The sequence below is a fragment of the Dreissena polymorpha genome, chromosome 1 (genome assembly GCF_020536995.1).
Source record: "Dreissena polymorpha isolate Duluth1 chromosome 1, UMN_Dpol_1.0, whole genome shotgun sequence".
In the NCBI taxonomy this organism is placed as follows: domain Eukaryota; kingdom Metazoa; phylum Mollusca; class Bivalvia; order Myida; family Dreissenidae; genus Dreissena; species Dreissena polymorpha.
Genome location: NC_068355.1, coordinates 86,342,153 through 86,369,936, shown reverse-complemented (window position 1 = coordinate 86,369,936; position 27,784 = coordinate 86,342,153). Strand labels below are relative to the sequence as shown.

The 27,784-nt window shown below is 35.2% G+C and overlaps 1 protein-coding gene across 4 annotated transcripts; it reads right to left on the bottom strand.

The window, feature by feature from the left end:
- Positions 1-20: 20 nt before the first annotated feature.
- LOC127838862 (uncharacterized) lies at positions 21-27,784 on the bottom strand. Of its 4 annotated transcripts, none has more exons than XM_052366891.1 (8): positions 27,702-27,784; positions 24,570-25,391; positions 20,318-21,198; positions 19,054-19,403; positions 15,046-15,115; positions 5,776-6,321; positions 4,475-4,608; positions 21-3,346 (listed from the first exon to the last, which is right to left on the bottom strand). In XM_052366891.1, the coding sequence occupies exons 2-8, from the start codon at positions 24,902-24,904 to the stop codon at positions 2,426-2,428; spliced, it is 3,237 nt and encodes a 1,078-aa protein (XP_052222851.1). In that variant the 5' UTR covers positions 24,905-25,391; positions 27,702-27,784; the 3' UTR covers positions 21-2,425. The 4 variants fall into 4 exon arrangements, with proteins under 4 accessions (XP_052222851.1, XP_052222852.1, XP_052222846.1 ...); XM_052366892.1 differs by having other exon boundaries at positions 27,697-27,745; XM_052366886.1 differs by having other exon boundaries at positions 24,570-27,737.

The following is a 27,784-nucleotide window of genomic DNA, read 5'->3' as shown; positions in this document are numbered from 1 at the left end:
TGGAATCAACAAAAAGGAGGTTCCACTTTTGAAGTATTTTATTTCTGGTTTACTACATTTGCAGTAGACGATTTAAACATTTAACAAGCGCTCGTCGGTCTGAGACAGATACTCCCATTGACACCGGATTTAATCTTATAATGTAAGAGTCACAGTTACCTTGACGTTTGAACTAGTGACCCCAATTTCAATAGGGATCCTCTACTATGCAAGGCCAATACACATGTTAAGTATCAAGCCAATCGGTAAATTCGTTGACGAGTTATTGATCGGGAACGATTTACACACTTATTGTGACAGTGACCTAGTGACCTCAATTCCAATAGGGGTCATTTACTGTCCAAGGCCAATGTACATGGGAAGTATCAAGCCAATCGGTTAATCAGTTGACGAGTTATTGATTGGAAACAATTTTACACTTAGTGTGACAGTGACCTTGATCTTTGGCCTAGTGACCCCATTTTCAAAAAAGTCCATCTACTGCCCAACGCAAATGAATATGGGAAGTATCAAGTAAATCGGAACCTCCGTTCACAAGTTATTGATTAGAAACAATTTTTACTCTTAATGTTACAGTGACCTTGACTTGACCTAGTGACCCTAATTTCAATAGGTGCCATCTACTGGCAAAGGCCAATGTACATGGTAAATATCAAGCCAATTGGTCAATCCGTTCACAAGTTATTGATCGGAAACAATTTGCACTCTCAGTGTGACAACTATTGACCTTTGACATAGTGACCCCCTATTGCAATATGAATCATCTACTGGCAAAGGCTAATGCACAAGGGAAGTATCAAGCCAATTTGTCAATCCGTTCATAGGTTATTGATCGGAAACGAACTGGTCTACAGACAGACAGACCGACAGAACTCCACCAAAACAATATACCACCTCTTCTTCGAAGGGGAGGGGCATACTTATGACAATTAATGATACAAACAAAATGATGTTTATCTCTTTTATAAAACTACGAATATGATTACAAGGAAGATAAGTGTCTCGTTTAAGATCTATTTAAAACTCAGCAATTGAAGTTGTAGTGTGTCTTTTGAAAAGCTAAACAGGATATAAATCAAGGCAGACAAAACTAAACAATTTAATTTGCAACTTTTGTATAACAAATCAACATTTGTTTAAATCCAAACCTGCTTAAACGAATAAACAACGACATAATGTTAAAAATTGAATATTGAAAAATCTAAAATTTACAAAATTGGAATCGAAAAACATCTTTTGAATATAATTTTCAAAATAAAGATAAATAACACAAGTTTAATTGGATTTTTTTCGTAATTTACCAAATATGCGGTTGACCGTATCTATTCAGGTATGCATACAACTTATAGGAAAGCTAAGGCATATACAAATGTTTCCTATTGATTCGCAGATAAAATATTCATATGTGAGCAGAAACGGTTCTATTGACATTAACTGCCATGTATTTTAACTACTTTTTCATGACTTACTTTGATGAATTATGACCAAACATAAATTAACTCATAGTATTAAAGGTATTCAAAACGATTTAATTTAACAAATATATAACGATTTAATTTAAATAAAAATGAAGTTCCTAGTCAGGCTGGTGAGAAAAATGATTGGGAATTATCTCCAAATTAAGTTTGAATTATTAAATCACGTGTCATTTAATAATTTAATGTGTAGCAAATAATTGGCACGATCACACTCATGGCATAAACAAGTAGTATGCGTAGAAATACTGGTTAAACAAGAGTTCAGAGAAATCAACTTGATGACAGCCTGACTGTAATTTTAAATAAGCGAAACAAAATATGTCAATCTTAAAGGGTTGGAAGCAGTAATCAGAATAAATACGCGAAGCTTGATCATCCGTTGTGTTGGGTATTCACCTTGTATGTCTTAATTCAATTAAAGGTAAACGATTTTTTCCACTTGCGTTGAATAAGCCAGATCTTTAAATAATCAGGTTTCAGACCGACATCGAGGGTTATTGTCCGAAGCTAATCAATACAGTCAAAACTATTTCGATTATATTTACCGTGATGTGAAAGATATGTACGCAATCGAAAAAAACATCAACTTCTACATACATGAAGCGTATTGTCCTCTATTAAACATACAGTTACACATATTGATAAACGAACATTTTACCGTGCATTCATAGATTTTCATTAAAAATGTGGTGCTGTATATAGACACGGGTAAAAACTGTCGGTTTTCTTTTATATGAGAATTGATATGGCTTATTTAATTATAAATATTAGCTAGTCGTTTACCAGATACACATTCACGGAGTCACGATTGCAATGGTTATGAGCTGTACGAGAATATAACACAAACTAATTGTGCAATAAGCTTTTGTTATTCTAATTTACTTAATTTCAATGGTATCATTCAGCTAGTCAGCGTTTGTAATTCGAATGTTAGCAGTTCAAAACATTTATTCATGTGGGCTTGCATGATCATTGCACAGACTGAATTTGGAGAAATAATATTTTTCTAATAGTTTGAATGCTTCATTAAGACTAACCGCAACATACGTTGCTCTTCCACTAGATTTTTCAATTTTTCCTTGGATCATTGCAAGAGCATACAATGTCCGTTCCCTGTTATCAGTGGCACATACCATTGCGCCGCTGTCACCTTCTTTGCAGAACGACTCACCCTCGTTGCGATCATGAATTGTTATCAACAAGCCATTCCGCGTGTTCAAATCGACAGAAGCGATTGTTCCTAAACCCAGAGGCGTTGATGCTCCCCATATATATACTTGATCTCCTGCGAAAATTGGTTCTTCCGTAGAACGTAGTTTGCCATACATCTGCACTCCTATCTCTGTTTTGAATCGACTGTCACATTGGTTTATAACATCTTCATTAATGTCGACAGGAATAATATCCACCAAAGGGTCATCGTGAATGTTGTTAATTTTTCCAATGTTCAATGATCCAATATTATTACACGCATATACGCTCTCACACCCGAATGCTGGTGCTAGGTGTCGTGAGATAAGAGCAACAAGCTTTCCATTTGTGTTTTGTGGCAGTGTGCTGCTTTGAATAGACGTTGTTGCTAAGCTGCAATAAGAATTCGTAGTCGTTTCGGGAAATTTCAGCGCAAATCCTCCCAATGTTGCAAAGTGTCTAGTTACTCGTTCATTTGAAACTTTGTCCCCACTGGAAACGAGAGGTGTAAGTTTTCCATGTATAAAAATAGCTTTGACGTTTTTATTTTGAAGATACAGGTTTACTCTATTTATTGTCGCATTCTTTTCCTCTGTGTTTTCAATAATGACTTCAAGTTGCCCAATGTTCTTAGAGCATCCAACAACCCCTTCTGTTTCAAGAAGACCTTTGATGACCTGCAATAGCATTAATGAATAAATGTACTGTAATGCGTGTAATGCCTAAAGTAATCTGAAGTGAAATCAAGCACACTTTACCATATTTGAATTATTTGTGTTCACAAAATGTGACTAAAAACCCCAGCAACACAAGTTAAGCAGCAATTCCCACGGTTATGTAAATGGGTTAATAACTTAGGAACATGTGTGTGAAAAATGTGCCCAGCAATCTGCACTTCATGGTAATGAATACTGTTGAGTTTTAATTTAAATATCTTGAAAAGTGTAGTTGTTCAATTAACATAATGTATTCTTCTACCATAACATGTCTCAGTTAACAGGCTCATAACACATGACCGTGTTGATAACTGGGCATGAATTGTGCTTCTTGCACATCTGCACTTTATGGTGATTTCATACTTCAAGTTTCAATTAAACAGCTTGATAAATTGCTCCAGAAACTAAGACTATTATATGCATAAACACGGGCAATATCAAGGACACATAACTCAGGAACGTGTGGGTCATTGGGCATGAACATGTTTTCTTGCACATAAACAGTTTATGATGATGAAAAAGTTCTGGTTTCTATTTAAAAGCTTGAAATATAGAGTAAAAAGTTCGCTCAACAAATTTGAACTTGATATTTTCCATATAATGACTAAGTTCAAGGTTTCATAGCTCGCACGTGTATATCACTTGGCATACACATGGGTATCTTACACATCTGTACTTAATGGTGATGACACATTTCAAGTTTCAATTTAATAGCTGGAGAAATGTAGAACAAACTTGTGCAATAAGCTAAGAAACTTATACATAAAAAATGATTAAATCGGAACAGAACGTGTGAGTAACTGGGCACCGAAAAAGATTCTTGAACATGTACACTTGACGTTCATTACATTTTGTTCATAACAAAATACAATTCATTTGCTCCTACAATTTAGATAGTAGTTCGCTACATGAACTTATTTTAAGCGAATGACAAATCGACAAACCAACAAATCAATCGACCGCGTGCCTCTTATATACACCCTTACACACTATGTTTGCGGGTGAATCAGAACACGTTTTCTATATTACACAATACAATTTTTACACAAATCAAGTTTAAAGAACACTAATTATTAATTGTCTGCATACTTCATCCATATGTGTCGGGTATGAATACGAAATCTCTGGAAGGGCCGGTATTTCAGGTGTGGGTACTTCACTTCTTTTGTACGCAGTTCTTGCATAATTATAAATACTTTGTAATGTACTTTCTTGCTCAATATCTGGAAATAATTTACAACAAACATTAAACACAAAAATCTAAACAATTTACATAATAATAATTCAGAAAAAACAACAACTACCAGAAATAGGAATTACCAATGACATAATTTCTCGTGAATGTGAATTATAAGGCGTTCCATGTAAATCGAATACAAACGAATTGATAGACGCTTACAATTCAAACAATTTAGTATGTCCTATAAATAAGCACTAAGTTCTGCAATTTGAACGACAAATATAGATTCGTATTTTCGTCCGTTTTCAACTAATATCATAACACACATTTTACACATTAAACGGAAACCACAGATACAAATCCCATATCTGACTGGGTGTATCGGTAAGATAATTTTATATAGACTTTTTATTTAGAAAGTCTTATTTCAATAACGATCTTTCCAAGTGACCTGTATATTAAATACGGTAATAAGTATGTTCTTCAAATTAAACGTCATTTATTTACAACTCACTTGGCCCTTGGCAGCCGAGAAAAAGGCCGATCAAAAGGCCGATCAATTATTATGTTCACTGATGCATTCAACCGGAAGTATGGGGCGCTTTAATTATGAGAAAGTTTGTATGTATTTACATTCGAACATAAACATGTCCAAGTTATCGGTACAGGCAAGAATACATCCGTATAAAGTATACTGGATTCTTTAAACCTCAATATTTGTTTTATCTTATATTATAGTGTTAAAGGGCTGTGCAAAAGTGACACTGGTAAACACGTATGCTCAGTTATTTTAAGGGGTCCCATTCATAGAGGTTTTGAACTTCATTTCTGATCTTGATCATGAACCTACGCGTTATACCTTTTTATTTATTTAAGAATCGCTCGTTATTTAAGGCAGTTATGTTCCGCTCACAAACTCTTCATCTATATATATGATAACTCAACCTTACATTTTACCTTGAACCTAAGGACCTTCAATGGTTATTCGATAAACTGTGTAAAAACTAAAACATTTTTGCCACATTAAACTAAATTTTCAGTGAGCAAAATAAGTTCTGTTCCAGATTCAAAGTGTGACATTAGAAATAAACATATTTGGATTTAAGTGCAATTATATTTCTCGGTGATTAAGATACATCGCTGTACGTGATTATGACTGTGAAATGTATTCACCTATATTTTAAAAGCAGAGGTTTGTCGGCAAGCTCACCTGACAAATCAGTTGATGAACCATATTTGTTAATACATTTTTCCACCAGGTTCTTTAACACTGCAAATATGGCTCTTTCTAGAAGATCATCTGCAGTTACAAATGTGTCTGATATTGTCGTCATGCTTTGAAAGACGCCCCATTCTGGTGCAATGTATGTTGTATCTGTTGCCTCGTTAACCAAAAGCACACATAAGCCATTTATCTCTTTATTTAGGCTGCTTATCCAATTTTTTATTTTGACATAGCGTTCCTTGTCAACAGCCACCAAAGCAGGGAAGGAAATATTTTGCTTTTGCCGGCTAAATATTTTTACATGACTTAACTGCATTGGTTTTGTGTAAGATGCCTTGATATTGTCCATTAAAATAGACGTGGTGTAGAGCTGAATACATCTTTGAAATACAATTTCGCTCTCGGTTTCATTAAAAACGGGGTCGTCAAATATGCATTTTCCTCTGGTTACAATGCCCTGCAGAGCTCCACATCCATGTCTGAACGCTGGGAATAAGGCACTTCCACATTCTGCCATGACGTCAATGTTAACTGCAATAAATAACAATATTTCATCATATGTTTAAATTGAAACATCTATTATATTTATTCTTCTCATCATGTGCAACACAAACAGAACATGGTTTGATTTAAGGATCATATAGAGTTCAAGCTAGAATAAAATAACAAGAGGAACAACTGAAATAAAAGTCAAAAACACATACTCCCGTGTCATACCAGGATAACTGCATCACCATATGGAAGCCAAGTATTTTTTTGTGGAAAATGTATCTCGCCAGAGAAAGGTCAATAAAAATGAACACAAATCTTGAGTAAGTTGCAAGAGTAGTATTCAACATGTAATTTTTTGGTTGCTCACATGTGTCTATTAAATTACACAATAAAAACTGACCCACACTTTTGCAGTAATGTCTTAAACAGACTTTCTAACTCGGGGGAACGTCTGACTTCCAAAGTGTTATAAAAGTCTTACAAGTTGACGTACTGACCTAGATTTGACCCCACGTGACCGAGTTTAGAACTCAGCTAAAATATAATATAGACTACATTTAATGTTAACTGTTCTGAACAATTTACAAAAAGAATGGCAAAAAGTGTGGCCACTAGAATATTATAATATGTCTACGAAAAAGACAATTTGAAAAGCTTCCTATGATGACAAAAACTGATTATATGTTTACCTATTGAGTTAAACAGTACTTTGATTTATTATTCATAAAATACAGACATGCTGGCAAATGTTTTGTTGCCAGATGCTGCAATCAATTTTGAGAACAAAACTTTGAAAAAAGTACTATATGACACATACTATTTAATTTGCCTTTGATACTAATTTTTTTCAATCACAGAACCATGTATATGCAAATATGTAAACCTTAGATTTATTTATGGAGATTAATGCTACTGGAACAACCCAATACGCCAGTAGGTTAACTCTCCGGCTTAAGAGGCTTTCTATGCAAAATTCAATAGGTTTTATGTGAATTATCTATAAAACAAATGAAGATATTACGTTCAGCTCCTGGCATAACATTCATATAAGATGAAAGGTCAAGTAAGATTCAAATGAAGTAGTTTTTGTTGTTTTAGTGCTTTTGGCGCTTTGCGCTTTTCTGAAAAAAAATTGAAGAAATGTGAGTATTTAATTTGAGTCATTTACTATCAATAGCAATGTGGTTTTTTTCATCTTTCTGAATCAATCACAAGTTTAATCTTCATCACCAGCACCATCATTGTCATGTATTGTAATGTAAGGGACACAACTCGTATTGTCTTGTTAAAGCATGCAGTCATGAGTTACTTGTATTGAGGTTTATATATATGTGAATCTATGAATAAAGCCAGTTGTGAGTTACCCACCGACAAGTTCAGAGTTATTACATGGTGTCAGAAATCTATTAAAAATCGGCGCAATCAGGCGATTGCATGACAATTGTACGTTGCAAATCTGTTGTTAAAGGTTCATTTTATACAACAGCGAAATGGCTTCGAAGGGAATCAGGCCATTACCGGAATTTAACCCGTCAGAAAGTGCATCAAGTTGGGAAGACTTCAAACGGGACTTCATAATTCATTTGGACGCGCTAGGTCTGGACGACAAGCCTGGAAAAAGAAAGGTTGGTGTCCTACTTGCCAACATGGGGAGAGAGTGCGTAAAAATTTACGATTCGTTCGCGTGGGCGCCGGAAGTTGTTGCCAATCAGGATGCTGGATCGCGGCAGTGCCAGCCGAGTGCCAGCCGAGGATAGATACCATCTAGAAACAGTTTTCACAAAATTTGACAGACATTTCGTGCATAATTACCGTAACATCAAAAGACGAGTTCCTCAACACAAAGCGTGGTAACCTGTCAATAATGGATTACATTTCGGAATTAAAAAGAAAGGCCGAGCACTGTCAATATGGGGAACAAAAAGAAGGGTTAATATGTGACATGATCATTAATGGCGTGAATGACACAAAGTGTAGTGAAAAGCTAATGGAGATACCGGTTACACAACTTACCATCGAACGTGTCGTGCAGGTTTGTAGGCAAATAGAATTGACCACATCTCACATCAAATCACTGGGCGAAAGCCATCACGTAAACATCGCTAGAACGCATCAAAACCCTCATAAGCAACAAAAATACTGTGCCAAGTGTTGCAGATAACATGAAGTAAGGAAATGTTCCGCCTATCAAAAACAGTGTGACAATTGCGGTGAGTTTGGCCATTTCAAGGCATCCAAATTATGTCCTGCAGTCGGTGGGGCATCGCATCAACAAAAGGGGATATCACACAGAGGGGACACGTGGCTATGGACGTAGACTGTGTCATCGCGGAAGTGATCGGGGAATCCACCGTGGATATCGGGGCCGTGGAGGTCAACGACATGTCAACTACACAGAAGCCCAGGAAGACCAGGTCGAGGAAATGTTTAACCAGTTTGAACATGCGGATGTGAACGACGTATTTATCGCAACATCAAGATAATCATGAATGGTCCGCTAACTTGAAAATAGGGTGTAAAACGGTAAAACTTGAAATCGACAGTGGCGCAATGTGCAGTGTCATGTCATTTGGAACAGCGAAGCTATTTAAAAAGGTTGCACCAATCACAAGGAGTGATGTTATTATTAGCGGTGTCAATGGGCCAGCTAGTGAAGGCGCAAGGAATGATTACATTGCTGTGCGAGCATAAAAATATCAAGCGTTCAGTTAATTTCCAGATTATGAACACTCCAAGAGGCATAAACTTGCTTGGAAAGGATGATTCAGTTGATTTTGGGCTGATCATGAGAATACACACCGCAAGACTTGAAACAGAATCTATCATTGAGAAATATAGTGACGTCCTTGGGCAAGAGATTGGGTGTATACCGGGCGAGTACGAGATTAAAATCGATAAGTCAATAGAACCAGTAGTTCATGCACCAAGACCGGTTCCAGTCGCGATTCGTGAACAATTGCAAGCTGAACTAAAACCCTTAGAGAATGCAACATTATTGCTAATGTAACAGAACCTACGCAATGGGTCAGTAGTTTGGTGTGCGTAAGGAAGAAAAACGGAAGAGTGCGAATATGCATTGACCCCACAGATTTAAACCGCGCAATCCGATGAGAACATTATCCAATGAACAGTTTTGATGATGTTGCCACAAGATTGAATGGGGGTAAATACTTTACAACGCTAGACGCAAATATGGGATATTACCAAATAAAATTAACTGAAGAGAGCTCGAAGCTCACAGCGTTTAATACTCCGTTCGGCAGGTACCGATACCTGCGGATGCCGATGGGCGTGAAGTGTTTGAGTGAAGTGTTACAAGGTCCATGGAACATAAATTTGGTAACATTGACGGGGTAGAAATAATTGTTGACGACATTTTGATTCATGGTAGAACACTGGAAGAACATAACAGGCGTTTGGAAACGGTGCTTCAAAAGGCACGTTCAATTAATCTGAAGATAAATAAGAAAAAGTGTATGTTTGCCAAGCCGGAAGTGGACTATGTAGGTCACAAACTGACTGGAGACGGAATTAAACCGACAGATCAAAGAGTGAAGGCGATAGCAGACATGAGAGAGTCAGAAAGCTTCAGTGAGCTGGAAACTGTGTTAGGCATGTTATCGTATGTGTCTAAGTTCATCCCAAATCTCAGTGAGTTTAATGCACCACTGCGCGATATGAAAAGGCTAGAAACGTGGAGCTGGGGTGACGAAGCGAAGCGCGCGTTCAATAAAATAAAAGAAGCTATTGTTTCAACAAAAGTACTTCAGTACTACGACTGGAAAAAAACCTGTCACACTCACAGTAGACGCATCAATGAGAGGCCTGGGAGCCGCGATAATCCAACAGGACCGTGTTATGGCATATGCGTCACGTGCGCTCACACCGACAGAGCAACGGTACGCTCAGATCGAAAAAGAAATGCTAGCCGTTGTATATGGCTGTGAAAAATTCCACAAACTGCTATATGGCCGAGATACTTTCCTAGTGGAATCTGATCACAAACCGTTGGAGTCGATTCTAAAGAAAGAAATACATAAAGCTCCGCTAAGGATTCAACGAATGATTTTGAAGCTTCAACCGTATGACTTCAACCTCGTGCACACAAGCGGCAAGGACATGGGTCTAGCAGACTGCCTCAGCAGATGACCGTTAGAAAATCAAGATGGGAAAACTATCGATGAAGAGTTGATGGTTTTGAAGCTCGACACGCTGTCGTGTTCAAACCATGACAAAATTGCACGCGCAACACAAGCGGATGAACAATTCCAAGTACTGGCAAAGGTTATCATTCGAGGATGGTCAGAAACGAAGTGCGAAGTTCCAGTTGAAGCCGTTCCATTTTGGGATTACCGCGATGAAATATCCATCTACAATGGAGTTCTGTACCGAGGGGAACGCGTGTGTATCCCGAAAGAAATGAGAACAGAAACGTTGAAAGCGATACATAAGTCGCATATAGGGGTAGTGAACTGTAAAAAGAGGGCGAGAGAGTTAGTATTTTGGCCCGGCATGAACACACAAATTGAAGATCTTGTTGGCAAGTGTAGTGCGTGTTTAATGCATCGCAAGATGAGCCAAAAGTAGCCAATGATCATCCAACCAGTACCTGAGCTACCCTGGAGCAAAGTCGGAATGGACTTATGCGAACTAGAGGGTAACAATTACCTAATCATTGTAGACTACTTCTCCAACTTCATTGAAATAGCACCATTCCATTGCAAAGAGACTCTCGAACGAGCACCATCTTAAAACACATCAAGCAAAACGTGGCTCGTTATGGAATCATGGACTCAATCATCTCGGACAACGGTCAACAGTTCACCAGTGATGAATTCCGAGAATTCATCAAAAAATATGGAATCACCCATATAACGTCGTCGCCTTTGCACCAACAAACAAACGGCCTTGCTGAAAAGGCTGTACAAACCGTGAAAAATATAATTAAAAAGTGTAGCGAAACAGGGGACGACATCTACTTAGCCCTGTTAGAACTAAGAAACACACCACGCGATAACATCGGATCACCGATGCAACGTTTGATGGGTCGACGCGCAAAAACACTAATACCTTTGAAACAAACATTGCAACAACCAGAAACAACCAGTGAAAATGTCGCACCGAAGTTGTAAGAATTTCGTGAAAAGCGAAAATTCTACTACGACCAACACGCGAAGAGCAAGGACAATCTTCAGCCAGGGGACGCAGTAAGAATTAAAACCCCATCTGGCTGGAAACCGGCAGAGTAGGTGAAACCGTCCGAATACCCGCGATCACATATCGTTAAAAGAAGCCTTTTCACAGATTTTTGCATTTTTTAACTTATTCATTAAATGCTTTATATTGATAAATGTAAACATTGGATCGTAAAAGCTCCAGAAAAAAATCAAGAATAAAATTAAAAAAAGGAAAAGAACATTGCCCGGAGCAGGTTTCGAACCAGTAACCCCTGGAGTCTTGCCAGAGTCCTGAAGTAAAAACGCTTTAGCCTACTGAGCTATTCCGCCGAGTACACATACTTCACGTATTTTATACCTTATATAAGCAATGTTCGTAGTTATACAAAATTTAACGACAAAAACAGAACTCTCCAAATTATTCAATCGTTTCGCGTTGCAACGCTTTATAATTTTTAGGTTTTATAATTGTCAAAAGATGCATATAATGGCTATATTAAAGCATGGTAAATGTTCAGTATTACTGTTTCCTCACAAATATCATAACTAACACGAAAATTTGCGAATCTGAAACAACTTTTTTCAATTTTGTCAATTTACCAAAGCGTGAAAAGATCCCTTTAAGACAGGCGAATCGGGGCGCGAATATCGCCGAAACACGGACATGCTAATGAAAACCAAGGAAAAACCACACATTATCACCACAAACAATGACGAGTACATACCGGCACCCACAGCGCCAACAGAGACGGTAGCAGAACAACAACCACTCCAAATCACGAAAACAGTGCTAGTGCGAGATCAAGGGAAACTCGAGACAAACCGGGGAAAGAGAGTGTACAAGACACTGTTAGAAAGAAAACGAGGTAAGGAAGAGAAGTTCACAAACCGATACGATTAAATGACTATGTGTAAGATGTGAAGTGCAAAACATGTGTCATATGACTGCCTTATTGTAGTGCAAATTAAACTTATTAATAAACTGTTCAATAACTATCATTCGGTAATATTGGTATTTGTATAAGTAAGATGTATTGTGGTAGTAAATGCATAATGTTCTTGAAACTGTACTATCATAACGAGCAAGGAACAGTTTGTACACATTTATTTTTATCATATCAAACTCTTGGTAAATTTTTAAAGATTCAGTGCCTTCAGCGCTTTGATTTTTCTCCAAACAACAAAATGTTTATGAAATTTTCACAAAAAATCCAATACTTAATTATTGTTGGGTGTATCTACGTTCTAGTTTGTTTTGGGTGTAAACACAGTTTGTTATCATATCCCAGCCGAAACCCGACATTTACTGTATCTGGCATTTTTCATTTTGTCCTGAACAATTTACTATTTAACACTCAGAGGTTTACAGAAATTCCCACTATGATTTTATAAAAAGAACAGTTTATAATGTGTTACTACAGGTTATGTTATTTGCTTTCTTTCATAAACCTATTCGCATATGTAACGATAGAGTAGTTGATGTTTTTATAATTTAAAAAAAAAACAAGAAAGAAAAGGGGATGTCATGTATTGTTATGTAAGGGACACAACTCGTATTGTCTTGTTAAAGCATGCAGTCATGAGTTACTTGTATTAAGGTTTATATATATGTGAATCTATGAATAAAGCCAGTTGTGAGTTACCCACCGACGAGTTCAGAGTTATTACAATCATGGTCATCATTAGTATCACCGTAATCCATCGAGAACGAGTTGCATATTTGCCAAAGTTACAATCTTAACTAAAATATTGCATAGCAGCTATATGTTTGAAAATAACGAAAACTATTTTTAAACTTACGTAAGATATAATTAGACAAATATGAGAAAGTTTCACGAGGATTGGGCGGAAACTGCGACTTCAAGAGAGTTTATACAGTTACAAAATATGCTTATGAGTAAAAACTTCCCAACCCCAAGGCTGCCATGTTTTGCTTCGGACAGGAGCTATAGTTGGAATGGGCCCAGAAAACATTAGAACAAATCTGAGCGAATGTCATACAAATTGGACTTAAATGTAACTTATAGACTGTGGACAATCTTTTACTAAATACATATTTAGAAAACTGCCCCTCCCCAAGGTTGCCATGTTTTTCAACGATCGCGAAATATGGTCGTTTTCGTTTTGCTGAGATATCATTAGAAGAAATGTTCTGACCATTTCATGTACATAAGACGACACATGTAAATTGTAAAGAATTAACCAGAGTTTACTAAAGAAATAACAGCAAAACTGCCAAAACCCCTAGCGGCCATGTTTTTCAACGAAACGGAACAATTTTCGAATTCATCTCAGATATCATTAGAGCAAATGTGACTTCTAGAATGTTAAAAAGGATTCATTAAAAGCCATTAAAGGGAAAGGACCATACCTCAAAGGGGCCATGTTTATTGACGAAACGGTACAATTTTGTTCAACTCAGCCTAGTTATTATAAGAACAAATGTTCTTTCCGGGTTTCATAAAGAGCGAAGCATAAAGATTATTCTCGAAATCAGTCGAGATATCATAAGAAAAAAAATTTCTTACAAAGTTTCATAAAAATCGGACTAGAAATGTGACTTCTAAAGCGTTTATAAGATTTCACTATATTCTTTCAGGAAAACTGCCAACTCCTGTCGGGAATAGTTTGCCTTGGACCAAACCATTTTCAAACGAGGCAGAGATATCATAACCAAAAATATTCTTACCAAGTTTCATGAAGATGTGACTATAATGTTTCTTCTAGAGTACTAATAAGTTTACAATACACGCGTATAAGGAAAACTTCCCCTACCTCCTGGTGTTTATGTTTTTCAACAGCCCGTAACCTTAGTTTGATTGGGCATAGAGATCATAAAAAGAAATCGTCTGAGCAAGTTTAATGAACATTTGACTCAAATGTGACTTCTAGACTGTTAACAAGCTTTCACTACTACACAAACTAAAACAACTGCACCGCACCCAGGTGACCACGTTTGTCAACGATACTATTTTCTATTGCATCCGAAATATCATTAGAATAATGACCTTTTCCAGGTTTATAAAGATAGGACTAACATGCTATTTCTGGAGTGTTAACAAGGTTTTACTATAGCCATTTAAGGAAATCTGCCCCACCCCTGGTATGTTTTTTAAACAATCCGAATCAATTGTAGTCGATGCGTATTGCTTCTCCGCAATACGCTCTTAATTTCTGATATTGATTATTAAACTTAGTTAAATAACTCTTGAGGATTAAAAAAAACGTCTCGCAAATGCTGATACTATCTTTATAATAATAATAATAATAATAATAAAATTATCATATGATTTTCAAAATACTTTTGATATAGTAAGAATCTGGACATTCATTTACATACATTATGCAATGTAATTATAAAACACATTAAACCATTTACCGTTGATTCGAGCATGTAATCAAAGAGGAGAATCATAACAAGTAAAAAGAAACTTCGATAAACAATGCAACGCATATCCTATGCGAAGAACGTTGAATTGCTTGTGTGATTATATTGGAGAATACCAGTGAAAACCATTCATACGTACACGTACTTAAGAATGCACAGGTCTGTAGCATATTTTAAAAATCAAAATGGAATACTTACGCTGGTCGAACAATCTTCTAAAGTCTCCTTGGGTTGACACATGCTTTGAACTAGTCTCTTTATTTGGTTCCTGAGAGAAATGAAATTAACGTGGTATAGATTCAAAAGAGACCACACATGTATGCACTATTCAAACAAGTCTTATAACAAGGCTTTATTTTTCACAAACATATTTTTAGCCGCTAGATTTGAGAGTATGAATATATTTAATAAGGAGTTTCCCAATTGAATAATGTATTGGAAAGTAACGGAACAAACACCACAAATTTATATTGAGGTTCTTTATTTTGATGAATGAAGCGCAAAATACATAAACATATATCATGCAAAACATGTGTGCCAAGTTATTTCTAAAACCTTTAAAGCTATTCGGTCTTTTCAAAACTAAGGGCGAACAAGAGTTGTCTTCCATTCGGGTAGGTATCGGGTATAGTTCTTCTTGAATGCTCAGAGTTCTTCTTGAGTTAGATTACAATTTCAGGCATTCGCGGAATAGAGGAGCTGATTGTTGATATTTACATTGGTGTGGTCCGGTAACATAAATATTCAATGTCAATCTGCTCAAATTAATCATTCAAATTTAAGATTCAAATCATGGTGTAATATGTCAACAAATTATGCCATATTAAACCAAATTTAATTAGTTTATAACCCTATTAATACTAAACAAAATGTTCGTAATAATTTTGCTTGCCATGTACATGGTGTACTACTCCTACAAATACGAGATTTATGAACATCGACATATAAGATGTCGGTACACCTACCCGGTTGGCTTCCAATCTTGCCTGCTTATAGTTATAGCTCTAATCCATGCGGTTTTCGTAGCATGATTACTTGGCAATTTGTGCAGCGTTACAGGCTTGCCGTATCTGCCAACTTTTCCCAACAATTTTGACATTCAGGCATACAACAATAGAATTTTCCCATTGTTTACTTTTTGTGCCGTGTTCTTTTAACAGCCTGGAAGTGTGCGATACCTACCCGAATGGGAGACTACTCTAATGCTACTAAGTTTGATTCGGTTCACAACTGTGTAAAATAAACCTGATCGAGAATTCATTTAGGTAACGCGGTCAGACAAGATTCACGACGAAAAAATCTGTTTTATATACCGGAGTCTTACGGTCAAATGCCATAAGAAACAGAAGCCATTTTTCACATGTTTAAAGAGGATGTCAATTCGAGGTGCGACTGCCTTAGATATAATAAATAACGCCCTCTGTGGGTAAACAAATGATAAGGCAGTGAGGTTGGTTTAACTAGAATAATTACGGAGAGATTGTGAAAATAAATAATAAGAATGTTAAAACATTTGATAATTATCACTTGTTAAATGATCGCTAATTTGTACTCTACAACGTTAATGTTGTAATTACGTGATTAAATGTGGATTGGAAAATAACATTTGTGTGACAATTCTATCCTTCTAGAAAGATATCAGTGACTTATTTTGAATGATTTGATATGTCGAGATTGATTTTAATTGATCTCTCCCACGGCTCCTTTATCTGCTGAGCTCGCAGTATCTACTTGTTTGAATTGGGACGAGGTGCCCATGTAAGCCCCTGTCGACCAGTCATTCTGTGACAACAAGGACAAACTACCCATATTTTGTAATCATGCTTCATCTGTAGTAAATTGACTGATCAATGTGATTTTCAATAATTGCACCAGCAAGACTGTGAATACGAGGACACATTGCCGTCTTTCAATTACTTAACTTAAATACGAATTGACTGGCAACTTGCTTATGTATAGTCCTTATCCTTGAGGTATCTATTGATATTACCACCCTTCAACTGTTACAAAAACATTGTTCTTAAACGATTCAATATAAAGAAGTGAAACTCCAGCTGCTGGAGCAAGTCCGGATAATGTTAAAGATTTAAAGCATGTTCACGCAAATCAGATTATAAGTCCATCTACCATTGTAAAACTCAAATACATGACTTAATCATTTAACCATCTTCAGTTACATTTGGTAATAAAACAGCTCTGGATTGCATAATGTTTTCTATTTAAAAATAGTATACATGTTGTTTATATATATTCTTCTTATTGTACTGTAATGTGTACTACAATAGAAACAATTTTGAAGGAGACCATTATTAGATAAGGATCTGAAAAAGAAAACTTTTTGATACATGGTCATGACATTTCCTTGGATCTAGAGTTTGACGATTTAAAATTACAAAATGACAGTTACATAAACTTGTCACCTTGTGTTGTGTGATATATGAACGATCGGACACGGTCTATCAATTCAAACCTTTCTTTTAAACGATATCAAGACTTTTGTCTTGGTGAGCATAATTTCAAATTTAATAGTTTTGCAATAATAATGAATCATGGTACGAATAAACTTAACTATTCTGAGCATGTGAATTGCAGACGAATAAACAACGTTGTACAATTCAAATTATTTCCCCAAACAGAAAGTATATGTACTAATTAAAACCTTAAATAAGGTATGGGGGATAACTAAGTTAAAAAGTTTATGTATTTGCGACGATAAAGCTGCCTATACAAGATTAAATGGGTCACTTGTAAACAAATAAAACGTGCAAATGGATTGATTTCAATAACATTTACTGACACACCATGTATATTTGATTAATTATCAGGAAGATTAATATTAATTAGATATTCATGTCTAACTTGGATTATCACATTGTGATTTTCTGGAAAAATAAATATACTGATTTGAAGTAAACGTAATATTTAATGAGAGTAATTCAGTAAAATTATAAATTGGGTTTGTTGTTCAAGATTTATAAACAAACACAACTTCAATATAACCATATCACAGCATTTCTTTAATGGGTGCTACCATCCAAAGACAGAAGCAACATTACCCTGTATTAAACGTTTTTATTTTAGACCAAATTACAAACTAAACTAATACAACTCGTGGCCGCTATGTTTTAAAAATCGCCTGAACCATTGTTGAACTCAATTGAAATATCTAAGAACAAACAATTAGAGGAAGTTTCATAAAGGCTGGGTAAAAGAAAGTGACTTAAACTATAAATTTATGAGTGGTAACAAACTTTGTCTTTCATTTTATTTATTGACCTTTAGTTTTTATTACTTCACGAAACACATTTACATACTCGGCAAAGATATTATAAGCACAAATCTCCTGACCAAGTTTCTTGAAGATCGGAGTCATGTGATTTCTAGAGTGATAACAGCGTTTAACAAAAGCAATATACAATATGTTATTAAAACTGCCCCGCACCCTGTCGACCGTGGTTTTCAATAGACTGGAAACAGTTTCGAGGTGTTTACATGGGTTTACTATAGCCTTATAAACTGCCCGTCCTCTTACTATAGCCATATAAGTCAAACACCCATTTCTCATTGGCGTCCATATTTTTTTCATCGTATCTATTTTAGAACTCTGGAGCGTTAACAAGCTTGTTGATAATTTAACCTAGTGAACTAGTTTTTGACCTTACTTGACCCATTTTCAAACTCGGCCAAAACATATTTTATAAAAAATCTCATGAAGATCGGAAAATACATGTGGCCTATAGAGAGTTAAAAAGGTAAATGTTGACGACGCACGATGCATAAAGCACGACGAACAACGGGCAAAGGCGATCATAAAAGCTCAATATGAGCGTATTGTACAATGATTCAAACTGCTTCTATTGATGATGAGTGAGAAACCTAATGCAAGAAGAATTTGAAGAAGGTGACAAATTAAAATTGCTGACAGACCATTTTTTGTAACGCCAGAAAAAAAAATTGTGTAGTTAAAAAAAATGTTATTATTTAAATATGTATTTTTAAATCTGTTTACAATGGTGAATGTCAGACAATATGTGAAAACAATGCGGTTATGCACAAACTCTGAAATGCGGAGAAAAGGTGGTTCATTACATAAAACTTGAATTAAACACAATTGCGAAAAAAGGGAAATAGAACATTCCATTTTTAAATAACTGTTAATATAATAACATAAATGCGAAACATAAGTTTATGAAAAAGTATACAAACCACTTTGAACACCATAATGTTTTCGTCTTTAAACTGTCCCACTAGGATGGAAGATGTGGTGCTGCTGTAGCAGACTGACATTGGACTCTTTACTCCATCTCTATCCCGTGTAACCAGAGTGGCAAGCTTCCTCGTCCCCTCACACTCCACCTGTATTATTGTGTTTGACGCCCATCCACAGACCAGCACCTGGCCTGCAGGGGTCACATGTACACCACGTGGCTGTATAAGTTCTGGGTCTGTGTATATAGCCAGGACTGTTCCGTCTCTGGCAAGGGTGAGGAGCTTGTCATGGGACCAGTTTGTGATGTACAGCTTGTCACCTGTGGGACTTACAGCACAACTCCGTACTGTGAAAAAGAGACACGTACAGATATTTAACGCTAAATAATCTTTAAAAAATTGACTGTAGTGATATCGTACTTCATATTTGTAGTTATAAATAAGCATTTGCATAACTTAATATATGCATAAAATCAAGAAATAATATTTTAGTGTGAAATAAAGATTCTGTATCGGTTTTTAGTGTACACGTCGGACAATACATGTTGAAATTCAACTATTGAGTTAGAAGTTAAGTGTAACATAATTGCACAGATAGATAGATATACAAAATACAATAAATATGTACATGACTGTGTCAGCTGATGTAACTATAAGCAAAAATTGCATATTTATTGCAAATGTATACATGATAACAATGAATTCACATATTAATGAAGTGGACAGGACATATATAGTTAATAAATGTACATACAAATGTACATGTAATACATGAACATACAAACACGATGATTGTGGTCCTTTATTTTACTGTTTTTCAGGGTTTCATAACAGCCAATATTAAACTTTTCTACAATTTGTACTTTCTTAGCCATTTACAGCAAGGAATCAATAATTATAATTTGATACATACCTTTTAATAATTCGTCAAATTAAACAACAATAATTTAACGATAATTCTTTTGATAAAGATTATGAAACAATATTTATTGATAAAACATATTGTATAAGCAGTGTTTTTTTATCCAACAATATAAAGACGAGAACCGAAAGTGTATCGCTCAAATGAGATCACTTTCTATTCATTGAAATGCAATTCAGTGGCAGCCACAACATTTCATTTATTTTTATGAAGCAATAATAGTGGACATTTTTTCTTGCTGTGAATAAAATTATTGAAGCATACACAGTTTAAAAATATGAACTGTACAACTATGTAATACAAATTCCTATATCATGATAAGTCCACAATAATTCTTACCTGTGATACCTTCTGATATATCCTCATACAATCTGCAGATCTTTTTACCACTCAGGGAGTACTTAAACAGTGTATTATGGGAGCAGATAAACAGGTCGCCCTGATGGTGGGCAATACCTGTACATATATGCCGTAATTGAAGTTTTCTGCCTAGAAAAAGCTGGCCCTGGTTTACTGTGATGAACTGGACCTCATTATTCACAGCCACTGCCCCCTCACTGGGTGTGATCTGACAAATACCCTGTGGTTTTTGAGTCACCCTACAGTGACTCACCACCTGGTACTGCTGATTTAGCAGCTTGACCTTCTTATTATCTTGGTCTGCAAGCAGGACTTGTCCGTCGGAGAGAACACAGCAGTCCACGATATAACACTTGAGTGAATCATTTGGTATTCTCACATTATGAACAGTCTTTCCCTGAACAGTAAACATCTTGCCTGACTTTCCCAGCACAGTGAATGAATGATGTAATGCGAGCTCACATTTTATGCTGGCTATAAGACAGAGCTCCTTATTATCCCCAATTTTCTGAATCGATTCATATAATTGTGATAATTCGTTCTGAAGACCGATGCATTTATGAATATAACTTGAAATAGAACATTTTATGCTTATAACTTCATCTTTCATTTCTTTCAGGTCCTTCTCAGTACTATCATCACGTGCACCAATAGAAGTATTAATATTCAGAGACAAGTCTTGCATCACAAACCCTTCATTTTCAGTGAATGATGTATCCAATGACTGCATAGCGGCCTCCTGACATTTCTGCAAGCTCTCGATTTCTTCAAGAATAGTTTCAAGTTTTGTTGAAAGTCCCTGCAGGTCTGTGGACATTGTGCTGGTCAACTCCGAAATGGGTGTAACTTTATTGCACTGGCTTAAAGAAACACAAAAACTAATGTAATAAAATACCAAGAAACAGAAACTTCTACTACTACAAATGCTGTTACTACTATAGCTACTACTACTAATAATACTGATTATAATAATATAAATGAAGATGATGATGATGACGATTATCACGATGACGATGACGACAACAACGACGACGACAACGACGACGACGGCGGCGATGACGACGATGACGACGACGACGACAATGGTGATGATGATAATAATGATGATGATGGTAAAAAGGCATTTTAATTCGAAATATATCAGGAAAGATTGAACAATATTTTGTTTCAAATGAAGATAATTAAAATTTTAATGTAATTCAAAACGGAACGTGCAATGCTAATATTTCAAATTTTATTAAAATTTTGCGAGTTGACCCAACTAACGACAGCTCAAGTTGGTATGTTTATTATCAAAATTCTGATTAAATTTCATCAAGATTGATCATAGAGTGAAAACAAATCTATTCGTTTTTTACACGTCATCCAGATTCGACATTAACATTCTTACCAAGCTTCATAAAGATCAAGTGACAAAAACAATATTAGGGTTCACTTGCTAACATCAAGTGACATTGACCATGTTTGAATATAAGGTCATACCCGTAGCAAGGGGTGGGGTGCGTTGGGTGCGTTCGCACCCAATCTTTTTGGATGAGTAAACCAATTGTACTCTAGGTTGCACCCAACTTTATTGGACGCAAAAACGGAAATTTATTTTTTCCAGGAACCCAGTGAGTCTTCGTATTTAAGCGTTAAAATAATGTTGTATTCAATATGCAACCGATAGGATTCCATATAATTAATTTTTCGATTAAGTCATTTCCATGATAGTGCGTGATTTTTATTTACAAGTTTTAACCGTAGAATTGTTGAAATCATTAGAAGTAGTGAAAGCAAAAGTTTAGAAGATCTAAGAAGCCGGTCCCCGCAAAATGGAATTGGAATCTTTGTAACAAATAGATATTTGTTTTCTGTATAATGCAAAATTATGAACCTGGCATTCTAATCCGTATACAATCGTGAGTTGAAATCCCAGTCCAATAACCTTTTTAGAAAATTATCTAAATGGCTGGAAAAACAATTTGATTGACTTGAATAAATAAATAATCTTATAAACAAGAAAATATATTTTAGGTGATTTTTTTTAATGACAAGAAAACAAATCATTGTTACAAAGCAATGTAGCTTTTTTTCTATTTACCAACACTTAATGGCATCTGTTCTGCTCCACATACAGAACTTTCCTTAATGTTTTAATTATGTCAAACTTCACACTATGAATTTCCTACTCTTAAATAGTTGTTTTAATGAATTCAAAACGTTATATGATCAGCTGGTCATTAACGTTTAATTTTCATCAACTGTGACGGATCTTGAGCATATAATGGGCAAATAAGTACATCTTTTTGCTTCAACGTCCTGGTATACATTGTTTAGGACTTTGAGACCATAGGGCCAGTAGTTTGTGGTTATAGGGTCTTAATGAAGCCTAAAGTGTTCGTATGTTTCCGAAATTCGTTTTGAAAAAGATAACTTATTTGTTAAAAATAGTTATAAAAAAAAAATAAGTAACCAATTATACAATTTTGATTTCTTTTTAGAATTGATGCACATTAGAGAAGACCAGTTTTGTTAATGAGTGTTTGCTGTACAATACACTATTAGCACGTTTTGAGCAATGCTAGGCCTCTGGTACTATCCATAGTAGCAGACAAATAATTGTTTTGTAAAAAAGTAAAATATTTCCATTTAATTTGCTCGATTTATGAATGGTAGAATGTAAGAATGGTAAAACACACCAATTTTATCAAGATTCCAATGAATATTGATATTTTATACCGTTATTATAAGTATATATTATATACTTATTGTTGATTTCACATTCTAAACATTTTTGTTGCATAGGTAAACAAAGTGTGTGCGCGCATACTAGTGTCAGGTTAAACACCGTATAAAATGATGTATTCCCGTGACTGATCGAAAAAGGTGGTTATTGAAAAAACGTGGTGGGGAATACATGTCCCTGAGTATGGTCAATGAAAGTGAATTTTCAAATAAAATGCTCTATAACTTTAGTATCTGAATACATTTTAAAAAATGACCAGAATGCAGGAGTTTACGTTTCAACATCCCCTCCCGCACATACTCCCTTCTCCACTTCGTTGCTCCATAACAATCGTCTATGACAAAAATTCGCACCCCCCTTTTCAAAACCCTGGCTACGGGCCTGAAGGTATATATGTAATAGGCTTCATTACAATCGCTGAATTTGTGTTAGAGTTATTTGAAAGAGAAATTGCACGCTCATGAAAGATTGACGTTTTAAGAATTATTTAAGGTTATTTGCACTGGTTTCAAAAACGTGTAAAACAATGTCCATCATTTTCCATGAGTCATCCTTTCTATGAGATTGCAGAAAAAAAAATACATTGTTCAATTATTAGTCATAGTGATATTGACTTTGGTTCAATACAAAAGTGTAGTCTCGAGACAAGGTATCTCCATATTAGTTCGGATTCAACAAGATGGCCATGCTATCCTTACCTCAGCCCTGACATAAATTCAAAGATACTAACAGTTGAACAATTAATAGGTTAATACAGTTTTTGACCTCTCTTGATCCATAGTCTAAGTTTCAACAAGACTGATTAAATTTTGCTTCTAGAGAGGAAACATGTTGTTTTTTAGATTTGACGTGGTGACCTAGTATTTAGACTCATCTTACCCAGATTCACATTTTGCTTGATAGTGTGAAGATTAGTATTTTAAAAGTTTCAACAAGTTTGAGTCATTAATGGTGCCCCTAAAGCGGTGAAGATGAAAATTCTTTAGAAGTTACAACCAGTGTTATCCGCATGAAGCGGACGGTAACGATTTGGACAACTTTTAAAGATGGTCACCCTAGGATCATCCCTGTGGGCTGGAACGTATTATTTTGCGTTCCTCCCCGCAAACAAGTATGAGCAGTTTTAATTGCGACTCGCAAAATTATAATATTTTCCTGTCGAAAGAGCCATTTTAAAAAGAGTATCCACTACATAATGCCAGCAAAAGATGTTTCACGCTGCGTGCTCTTGTGCAATACAGTTGTTTACTCAATAAATTCCCATATTATCCAGAATAATCATAAGTTCATATTTCAAAAGCGAAATCTGGGTAAAATTAAGATTACATGTTTTTAACAATATATAAACAAACATTCACCATTTCTCGAATAAAGCTCAGGTGAGCTTAAGTTTATGTTATTTGAAATAAATAAATACATAAGTAATGTTGTTTGAAATTGTGAAACTTGCATGAATTGATATCTGAAATTTTAATATAAAAAAATTATACATGTATAAGGTACCTGTGTAATGATAGAAAACAATCAGAACAGCACAGCTGACTATGGTCATCACAAAACTGTTGGAGTGTTTTATCATCATGCAGTTCACATTTCCTGAGAAAATCCACCACCTTCGTCGAAACTGGCCATTTTTTAATATCTCCTCTTCCATGTGTCGTATGTTTTGAGGACATCTCACTATGGTGGATAGCACATTTTTTACAATAAAACTGCACACATGTCTCACAATAAATGTTTGCAGATTCCTGAAGATTTTGCTCTGTACAAGATTTGCACCAAAAGTCTTCAACCGTACGCGAACGTTTTGCAATCGCAGTCATAAAACCTGTCGCCATTGTGTTATTTCGCGCATAAAGTAAAACACTTGCGTTTAAAAAGTTAACGTTTATTTCTGTTAAAAAAAATCTATGAAACAAAAGCTTATAGCTAGTTTAAACTTTTAATCAACCCCAGTAGTTCAAATTAAAACTGAAATAAATTCAAACACAAATCAAGTTTAAGCCCAAGATCATCAAAATAAATGTGTTATTCATTATTGAACAATGGCTATCCGTAAGATAGATATTGTTTCTATTACAAATCCATTTTAACAAGTGTGATGCATCGACTAAGTCCGGAATCCTCCGTAACATAATCTCGTGACTTGATACATCCAACGCAATATCTGTCTCGTGTTATAAGGCTGTATACGACGCGCGTTGAACTATTGCCAAATTGTCGAAAAGTTATGAAAAGAGCACTGTAAACGTTAATTGTCCTGCACTTTGACCAAGTATACATATAGTTTACTTTTCCAATATAAGTCCACGATAATCATCGACACTGTTGAAAATGAATTCATGGTGTTAACAAAATAATAAAAACGAAAGTAAAACCTTATTTATCACATTTCGCGATGTAAAACATTTAATATTTATTCAAATTGAGGAAGAGAATCGAACCATGACAATGTAGTATTTATGCAATACAGACTATCAATGCTGATGGTAGTCTTGGCTAACAAGACCCGAGTTGAGAGGTTATATATAAAACTTGCTTGACTGTTAATTGTAAATAATAGCTAGTATACTTGTATTTTGTTTGTTTTCATTTCCGTGTATAGATTTGTACAAAACACGAACATATTCAATATTAAAAGATTTTCATAAGTTAACATTTTGTGTAGTACTATTATTTATTTATTAATAAAGCAATCATAAGCATTAAAATATATTATCTACTATAATTTGTTATTTATTCATTAGTTTTAAGTATTGTCTATTCAGCATTATTCAATATAATGTTGCTACAAAAATGAAAATTTGGCAAATGATTCTTGCGATGTACCAAATAAGTCTAAACACATATATTTTAAATAATGTATTCCCCTGCATGTATGAGTGATAACCTCTTGTTCTAGAGTAGTATTGACATGTTCCCTTTTACAGGTGAACTGTATAATGAAAGACCGATGGGCATCAAGTCCTCTCTTAAATGATACCTCATGTGGCTCATACTAAAGACAAGAACACAATCAGTGAGATAACTACAGTGTGTTAACACCACTTGATTGTGAAAATCTGGCTGCCTACGCATATGTTTTAATAAATATAAACAAAACGGCCATGGGCCCTATGGGGCTCACCTAAGACTCGAAGGAACTGAACTATTCTAAGAAGATGGAATTCAAAAGAATTAAATAAGTATACGAATATTAATTTTTCATTTCAAGGTAAATCTTTTACCGAGGTCTCTTAATTGAAAATCTTGGCCAAGATATAATTATTAAAATGTTCTGAGAAAGTTTCATGATTATTGAACTATAAATGTGACTTCTAGACTGTTAACAAGATTTCACTACAGCTACATAAGGATAACTGCCGCGTCTTCTGGTGGCAATGTTTTTTTAACGGACTGGAACCATTTAAAATTCTACCGAGATATAAATGAAACAATTATTGTAACAAATGTCATGATATTTCGACTAGAAATTGAATTCTACAGTGTTTATAAAGTTTTTCTTAAACTAGTGACCTAGTTTTTTACCCTTCATGACCCAGTTTAAAAACAGACGAGATATTATTCGGACAAATCTTCTGGCCACGTTTTATGACTGAACTGAAAAAATGTGACTTCTTAAGTCAACACGATTACGCTATAGCCATATAAGGAGATTTCCCCCGCCCCCTGGCGGCCGTGTTTTTCAACAGACCAGAACCATTTTCAAAGTCGGCCCAGATATCATTGGAACAAATGTTCTTGACAAGGTTTTAATAAAGATCTAGTGACCAAGTTCATAATCACACGCCACCAAGTTTAAGCCTTGGCAAAGATATCGTACGGACAAATCTTTTGACTAAGTGTTATAAAGATCTGATGATAATTGTGGACTTAAGAGTGTTAAAAGGTAAATTTGGACGGCGCACGACGAACGACTAACGACGGACAAAAGGCGATCACAAGAACGCACTATGAGCACACTGTGATCTGGTGATTTTAAAAAGACTTTATCAAGATATATAAATTATGAAATTTACGAACAAACATTAATAATACAAAGGTTGATTTTCCAAGGATGGACTTTGACAATATCACTGTGTTTTCAGCTTCTCGGTTTTTTTATCTTTAAATAAAATCCTAAGTAATGTTGTATAAACATACACGTTTTTATTTCTGGGATTACAAGTATATGTCTTATAATTCATTTTGATCAATCAATAATAGTTAAAGTAATAGATCTATAAAGCGTCTGATTTGATCACGACTATCGCAGCCAATAATTACTATTAAAATAGCTAAAATCACTATCACAGTAGTTCGAGAACAGTAATCAGTAAACATCTGCATCCAACTTCTCTTCACATATCAAACAAATAAAATCCTTAACTTCATCACAGCCTTTGGCGAGGAAAGGAATAGAAAAGGCTTACACTTCGATAAAAAAAAAACTAAATTTAAAAAACTTATAGCCATATAAATTGTTAATTGCACTGTATCTCTGTAAATACAGATAAATAGTCCAGAAAAAACAACACAATTTAAATGTAATTCTATTTAAACAGTCAAACAATCACAAATTCCGTAAAAAAGCAAATATTAATCTCAAACATTTAAGCTATCGTGTAATTCGATCTGAACAGAAACTGACTCAACCGTGAAATGGCGTTCTTTATAGCAGTAAAGAGTTAAATTATGTTATACGTCGTGTTGGGCTACACGAGTATTGATCAAATTAC